Source organism: Grosmannia clavigera (genome assembly GCF_000143105.1).
Source record: "Grosmannia clavigera kw1407 unplaced genomic scaffold GCSC_150, whole genome shotgun sequence".
Classification (NCBI taxonomy): domain Eukaryota; kingdom Fungi; phylum Ascomycota; class Sordariomycetes; order Ophiostomatales; family Ophiostomataceae; genus Leptographium; species Leptographium clavigerum.
Window position 1 is genome coordinate 1 of NW_014040790.1, and position 8,405 is coordinate 8,405.

The 8,405-nt window shown below is 36.1% G+C and overlaps 1 protein-coding gene across 1 annotated transcript; it reads right to left on the bottom strand.

Annotated features, from left to right (window-relative positions):
* Positions 1 to 4,571: 4,571 nt before the first annotated feature.
* On the bottom strand, positions 4,572 to 5,455 carry CMQ_8029 (uncharacterized protein; the record flags this gene model as incomplete). The annotated part of the gene is made up of 2 exons (XM_014316456.1): positions 4,572 to 4,934; positions 5,003 to 5,455. The coding sequence occupies 2 exons, from the start codon at positions 5,453 to 5,455 to the stop codon at positions 4,572 to 4,574; spliced, it is 816 nt and encodes a 271-aa protein (XP_014171931.1).
* Positions 5,456 to 8,405: the final 2,950 nt, after the last annotated feature.

Genomic DNA, 8,405 nt, shown 5'->3' on the forward strand with positions numbered 1-8,405 from the left:
TCTGCGCACAGGCCGACAGCACGTGCTAGCGCACGGGCCAAGTAGAAACGGGGTCGCGCCTGTCCTGCGCACTTGGTGCGCCAGAGGTGCGCCTACGATAAAGAGTGCCTCCCGCACTCCCTTAGAGTGCAGAAGGCAAGAATTAGCTATTGAATATACGGCTGCTTCCTCCTGTTAAGAAGATACCTCCTTGCCTGCCTGACTTACCTGGCCTACCCAAGTACACCTTTAACATATATAAAATACCCTTATATACTAGCAAAGATTTTATATTTGCTAAGATTATAATATTTATAAAGTTTATAATTTAAGCTAAGAGTAGTAGTACTTTTATTCTATAGCATTCTTTTTATTAGAAGATTCTACTATAAGTTCCTTTAATAAGTAAATGCTTACAACTTAGATTGCTAAGACGCTTAGGCTAAGGTGTATAAAAGATATATAAGCTATAAATAGTAACTTTTTAAATTTATTTAAATTCTTACAAAAAGCTAGCTATATTAATATAAATACTAAAAGGCGATATTTTATTATAAACGAGTAAAACTTAGGTTACTAACTTACTTTACTTAATTATATAGTATAGGAGTATTATTATATATAACTTACCTTTAGTATTAACTTGCGTAAATAGGTACTATTAAGCTTTATAAATATTAATATACTTTTTACTTATCTTTTTAAGGTTTAGTTTATAAAACTATATCTTCTTTAGCTAATAACTAAAATAGTAGTAGCTATATTTAGCTAGGCTAGTACTAGTACTTATTCTTTACTAGTAAAACTAGTAAAGTTAGCTTTAATAATTAATAAATAGTTAATAAGCATCTTAAGCTTTATATATCTCTTTTACTTCTTTAGTATAGTAAAGAAGGTAAAAGGGGTTTTCTTTACTATAAAGAGGGTTTTAAATTAAAAGAGAGTTTTTTTATATATACTCTTACTAATGTCTCTTATACTTTTTTAAGTAGTTATAACTAATATACATTTACTTACTATAGTAGTAGTACTTACTAGTCTAGCTTATTATAGTTTTACCTTATAATACTTAACTTTACTATAGCTTTAGCTTTTTTAAGCGCTATAACGTTTATTATTAGCTAAGTAGTATTATCTTTATTATTTAACTATAGCTAGTAACCTTTTAAGCTATAATTGTAACGCTTATTTAGTAGTTTATTTGTAAATATAAAGGCTACTTAACTAAAGTTTTTATATATATATAGTATTATATAAGCGTTTTATAGCTTAATATTATAAAATAAGATTTCTTTATAAAGTCTAAAGATATATTAATAGTAGTAACTAAATGCTTAAAGTAAGTTATAAGTCTTATCTTTATTATAATACTAGTAGCTAAAGAAGATTTTATTCTAATACTTTTTAAGTGCTTTTTATAAAAAAAAGTAGTAAACTATTCTTAATATGCTTTTTTTTTATAACCTATACTATTTAGCCTTATTTTTTATACTTTTTACTTTATAGTAATTATATTAAAAAGCTTTGGTAACGCTTAAAAATATTATAATATAAAGATATATTTCAGTAGTTATTATTCATAGCTTTTACGCTTTAAATTTAAGTTTTAGCCTTTATTATAATAGCTTTACTATTAAGAATCTTAAATAAATAAGTTAGTATATAAGCGTTATATTTTCAAAAAGCTATATTTAAGATAGTTAAGGCTAATACTTTTATAGCGTTTTTTATAATTAAGATAGCGTCTATATTAGTTTTTTAAGCTGATTATTAAAGTAGATTTATAAATGTATACTTAAGTTATTTAAAGGTAGGTTAGTAGGTAAGGCTATACAATATATATCTTATAAAAAAGCTTTGTTAAAATTATTATTAATAGCTATTATACTTAATAATAAGCTTACTTTCTTATACTTTACCTTACTAGCTACTATTAAGCTTATAACTAGAACGCTAGTTAATAAAAAGCGTAAAAGTAAAACTTTATCTTACTCCTTTTAAATTTATTATTAGCAAATGCTTATAAAATATAGATATACTATAATAGTAGTCTAGCATAGCAAAACGCTTAAGGGCGCTTAGCAAGCTTTACTAAGCGTTACCTTACTTATTTGCTATTAGTCGCTAAATGCAGCCTAGCGCCCTTAGCAAGGCTCGGCGGTACTTTCTGCTACTACTAAGCAAGACTTACTAAGCGCCTTACTTTAGCCTTACTAAGCCTTGCATAGCCTGCACATACTTTATTCTATAAGCTTGCTTAAATTATTATTAAATCGCTTTAATATTCTATACTCTAGTTAATCTTTTTATAATTATACTTTTTTTAAATCTGTTTTTAGTAAGCGCTTATAAAATACATATATACTATAATAGTAGTTTAGTATAGTAGAACGCTTAAAGTCGCTTAGTAAAGCTTACTTAGTACTACCTTACTTATTTGCTGTTGGCGGCTAAACGTAGCTTAGCGCCTTTAGTAAGGCTAAGTAGTACTTTCTTTTACTATTAAGTAAGACTTACTAAGCGCCTTAATTTAGCCTTACTAAGCTTTGCGCGGCTTATATATACTTTTAATTATAAGCTTACTTAAATTATTACTAGATTGCTTTAGAATTTTATACTTTAGGTAATCCTTTTATATTTAGTAAGCCTTTTAATACTAATTACTTTTCAGGCTAATAATCCTTCTAACTATCCTTAAGCTAAATACTATCTATTATTAAAAAGGTAAACTTTTTAATAATAGGCTATTTAACAGTTAAAAGCTTAGTATGTTCTCTATACTATAGTCTAACCTTATATAAGTATATAATAAAAGTTAAGGCTCTTTTATTACTAGCAGTTAAAAAAACAAAGTACGCCTTACTTTCAGCTTTATATAACGTAAGCTTTTAGCTTTTAAGTATAGCCTAAGTTAAGCTAGAATAAACAATAATAACGCGGCTACGCGCAAGCGTAGCCGCTTATTAAATATAGTTAAAAAAGTAGTAAAAGATCTAGTAGATGCGCCTGTAAATGCGCCTGCAGATGCGCCTGTAGATACACTAGAAGATGCGCTAGCAAATGCGCTAGAATATTTACTAGCAATAGCAAAGGTAAAGGTGAAGGGAGAGGCAAAGGTAAAGAGAGAGGGAGGGGGAGAGGTAAAGGGAGAGAAAGGGAGGGGGTATAGACTTTAGCTACAGAAAATTCGCATCAATTAGGCGGCTAGACTCTGTAACGTAATTAGTTGGTTTTAGCTTATTTTGTAGGTCTAGGACTTAGTGACGATAAGGGGGGGGGGGGCGGAAAACCTAAATCGCTGTTTCTGATGTTTTGCTAACTAGGCAACGTATTCGAATATAATTAGCGGATTCACAAACGTTTTATAGGTCTTATAGAAGGTAAAGAAAAAAAAAAGGGGGGGGGGCTAGCTTAATATTTATTATTTTTAAGCTAGTTAAATAGGCAACGCATATGCTGTTTTATTAGCCAATTAACATTTATTATGTAGGCCTTTAAAAGATCCACCTAATACACCCCCTACAATTTAAGTGGGTTACGGTGCGATTAGCAATTCTCTATAACAAGTGTCCGATAGGAATTAACCCCGACTATATTTATTGTACGAAGTATTAGCTGGATTACATATAATGCCCCATTAAGAGATACGAGTCAACTACATATTGTAGAATAAATCTTTTAACGCGGCATTTGAATAATACAAGCTTCTTAATTTTCTGTTCCAAGGCGCAATGTAATATAGGCTGCGATAGCCTATTGTTAGTACGTAAGACGCAGCGTCAGTGATAAATATGTTGCATCTGCGAAGAGAACATTGTCTTTCTGTTTGTCAACCGAACATACACGACGTACGTTGTAACATCATACGAGTGCACAGACCGTTATTGCACACAAAGTTCCACGACCATAACGAGGCCATGTCGCATTGCCCAACGTTACGTGCGATTAGGCAGTTGATACGACGTGACCTCGGAAGCGAGCTTGAACTAAAGGCTCGCAAGCTAACCCAAAAATGCAATCAGGCATACGATCAGGTTAACGCACACCTGATTATTAGCGAATTGTGTCAGCCGCTGCAGTATTAGCCGGGTCATTTAACCATTTAAAATGGTTATGTTATTACCCTCCCGTCGAATAAACCAATCTGAGAATTATCGCAGACATTTTGACTAAATACGAGGGCTAGCAATCTAAATATAACGTATCATTAAGGTTTGCTAGGTAGTGTCTAAGGTTGGGGGTCTTATCTAAATTCTGCCCAATAGATCATCCCGCACCTACCAAGCAAATCGTTTTAGCGTGACATTAAAGAACGTATCTTACGAGTACTTGTAGCAGCCCAAAAAACCTGTACGTCGTCTGTACTCCGTACGAACGGGGTATTATTGCCTTGCTGCCATCGTCACTAACAAGTTTCTTCTCTGCGCCGCTTACCCTAGGATATTTCCATACACAACTCCACATCATTTCCAAATTCCATTCTCCATAGCCAGTCTGCATTCTTAAACATGCCAAACGTTGAACAACGTACTTGTTAACTGAGCCATAATCTTATCGGTCTGTCCTTGAATTTCCGTCTTAGACGTTTAAGCTTAGGCACTGTTCGAAAGGCCCAAGTTCCCTCCCACGTTGTTCTCGTAATCCTCGAGCTTTCCCTCTTGTTCGGCCCTCTGCTCATTGCGCGCCGCGAGAGCCAAGAAAATACCATCCACAATCAACTGAACGACAAAGGTAAAGCCGACAATGTAGAATGCGATAACGCCATTATACGCAAACGGGCCCCTAAGTTGAGTGTGAATCCCAGTAGCCGTGGCGAAAATAATTGGCATTATCATGTTGAAAATGGCGAGCTCTTTCGGGAAGAGAGGTATCTTACGGTTATCGTAGATAATGGCGAAAGCGAAGGCAAAGTTTTGGACCATAAACGTAGGCCAAGGCATTAGTGCAACAAGCCACTATTAAAAGGTTATTAAGGTCAAAGAATTATCAGGCTTTATTATAAAGGAAACAAGTAATAACTTACAAAGAAGTCGTTTAACGCGTGTGTGATTTCAACGGGACGCTCAGGTCGGTATGATGCTATTGCAAGGACAATGCCAGGCAGCATGAACGTCCAGATACCAGCTGCAGCAGAAGCCAGTTGCATTTGGTAGATAATCCAAGGAATGCGAGGAATGCGACGGATCTGATAGGAAATTGCGGTAGAGAACGGGAGATAAAACCCGCCAGCAATCATAAGAATGGAAGCCCCGGCGCGGATACGTGTTTTGTTGTCTTGGTAAAAGTGTGCCGTTTGCTCCGCTGTCCACCAAGGGTGTGTCGGAGGTATGAAGTTGGCAACAATGAAGGCGACAATAAAGAAGACGCCAGAGGTTGCACCGCACGCAGCGCAGACATACTGCACAGCGGTATTGCTCATATACCAAGACTGCGACCAATTCGCAGTCTTGCGAGACATCCAGCCATTGACACCCATCCTGGTTAATCGAGTGAAGAAATGGCAATTGCTTTAGTGGGATTTAGGACAGTAGAGGCTTTAGTGCGAGGAAGGCAAGTGTCTTAAGCCAGAAACGATCAAGTATACGACGATGTCCATCGCTTCTTATACATTTTCCCTTCCTTACTACAGAGCCTGTTTCCAAGCTAAGCACTACAATTCTAACTTATCGGCAATGACGGTAATGGTCACCCGCCGCTCCTAGAATGACTCGGAGCTTTTTTTCGGGATCGTCACGATTAAGGTGGAGAGACAGGGTAAATAAAACGGCCAGTGTTAGTCTCCACGGCACCATTAATCTACCCACTTTGCGTATCTTTAGCTTCCTAAAGTCTTCCCCGCACGATATTTTAATATTGCTGTACACAACCGAGCCTCGGATACAGAGCCTTCGGAACCGAACTGCCCTAAACAGCAACGCTGCACGATCGGTTTTGAAGGTTTGCTCTTGATTCAGACGGCCCCACTCCGAAACACACCATGGTGTTCGCCGAAGGAATCAGATTGTACGCAGTATGACCGCTTGCAAGCTGTCATCTGCCTATTCCTATTCGTATGCGTCCGTGACCACCGGATTCTTCACGAAAATACGCAGATTCAATGTAAAACATGTGCTTCATGGACTAGCCTACTAACTTTCTTCGTCACCTAAGGGATACCATATTCCTTATTGCCCCAACAAGACGCTTAGTAGCAATCTTACTGTTTAACTGTACTATGTAGGAAAGTGGCTTAGGCTGGTTGCAATACGTTTAGAAGTTAAGCTATCATACGATAATGCATCTCTAAAAGGTGCTTAAGAAGACAATCTACACTTATTTAGCGCCATATTAGTGATTGTATACATATAAGAATATAAGAATAGAGGGTATATTCTGGCTGCGACGCAATGCGGTCCTTATAGGCATTATAGAGTAACACTTTAGGCCTTAGTATACACTAAAAGGGGGCCACAGTATACGCTTATGTTGTTATAATTCTAACCCGACTCTTAACAACTTTCTGCAGTTTTTAATGCAATTTAGGCGTAACAGAACGACCCGACTCCACAACGGATATATTGCGCGGTACTGCACGCACAGGCCATCTTTAGTGCAGCGTTCCTAGCTTAGACTTCTATTAAGTACAGTGGGGTTCCAAAAATATAGAACCACCTCCGCGATTTTTCGCGTTTCTCATTTAACTCCCAACACCTACCCTTACTTAGAATCACCACAAATCAACGAAAAGATATCCAAATTAGCTGAATTTGGTGCCATTCTAGCGGCTAAAACGAAGGCTGCAGGCCAGCTAAGTTTGCCTGCGCACGCTGCTATTTATAGTGCTATATACGCCGGCTAGTCATAAGGCGCCGTTGCAAAGGCTTTTGGCGTTACGCGCAGCGCAGTTACCAAGACGATTAATCGGGTTATAGAAACGCACAGCTTTAAGAATAGACCTGGCCGCGGCAGGCCTGCGTTGCTTAGCTGTTAAGATAAACGTTACCTTCTTTAGCAAGCAAAGCGGCACTTAAACATTACCTATAAGGAGCTAGCAAAGCAGATAGTTTGTTGGCCCTCTTATTTAACTGTACGGCGCGCATTTTATAAGAATAGAATACAAAAATAGAAGGCTATAGATAGAATACTATGATCGGCAAATACAGCAAAGGATAGGCTTAAATTTGCGCGTAACTAGCTATAAGACAAAGACGATTTGCTTTTTATACATGCTTTGCTAAATATAGTAGAATTTATGCTAATTTGCTAGACTCTCTTCTTTAACTAAAGTAGCTGCTAAATTGTAGTTAATAGCAGCGATAGTCTTATTTTTTTAAACATTTGCGTAGAAATGGCAAAAGGACTTAGTAAACGTTTAATTATACTAAAAACCTACGATTTTATTAATGTTTTAGGGTAGTATTTAGAAAGGAGGCTGTATAAAGTTAATCTTAATAAAAAGAGACTACCTTAAAGGTAAAAAAAGGTAGCTATAGTTTATAAAGCTATTAGAAAGTATTAATAAAAGGCCTTCTATCTTTTTATATTAGTTCTTAGTATTACTAGTAAGATAATATAAGGGTATATATATTTATATTATTAATATAGTAGCTTGTAAATAAGTAGATTAAGATGCTACCTTTTATAGCCTGCCTATAGCTTAAATTTAAACTTAATTAAATATGTTTAAGCTTAATTAAAGCGTCTTTTAGTTACAAAATACCTTAATATATAGGAATTAAAGAAAAACGTAATAAATATAAAGGTTTTTAAGCAGGCAATTTGCAACTATTAGTAGGTAATTAACTAGGCCTTTATTAATAGGCTTATTAATTTATATAACGCCGCCCTAGGAAGGGGACCGACGCAGGCTACGCACAAGCCGTACGCAGTATGCGTACAGCGTATTAGATGCACGTTGTAGACTAGAAGCGGTGCTTATAGCGCAGGCTGCGTGGCGCAGTCTGCGTATAGGCTATAGCACGTGCTAGCGCACGGGCTAAGTAGAAACGGGGTCGCGCCTGCCCTGCGCACTTAGTGCGCTAGAGGTGCGCCTATGATAAAGAGCGCCTCTTGCACTCCCTTAGAGTATAGAAGGCAAGAATTAGCTATTAAATATACGGCTGCTTCCTTTTGTTAAGAAGATACCTCCTTGCCTACCTAACTTACCTAGCCTACCTAAGTATACCTTTAACACTAGATTACTTTAATAAACCTAAGTAAGTTAGAATAGCTAATATTAAAGTATAAAAGAAAGACGTATAGTTAGTAAGCACTATAGCTATAGCGTAAAAGACACGTAAAATACGCGCACCTATTATAAAAGATAGTAGCGCTAAGCTAGTTACTAACGTAGCTTATATAAATAAGACGTATAAGATATATACACCTATAAAAAAACTTAATAAAGAAAAAAAGCTAAGCATTACCTTTAAGATCTTAGTAGCCTT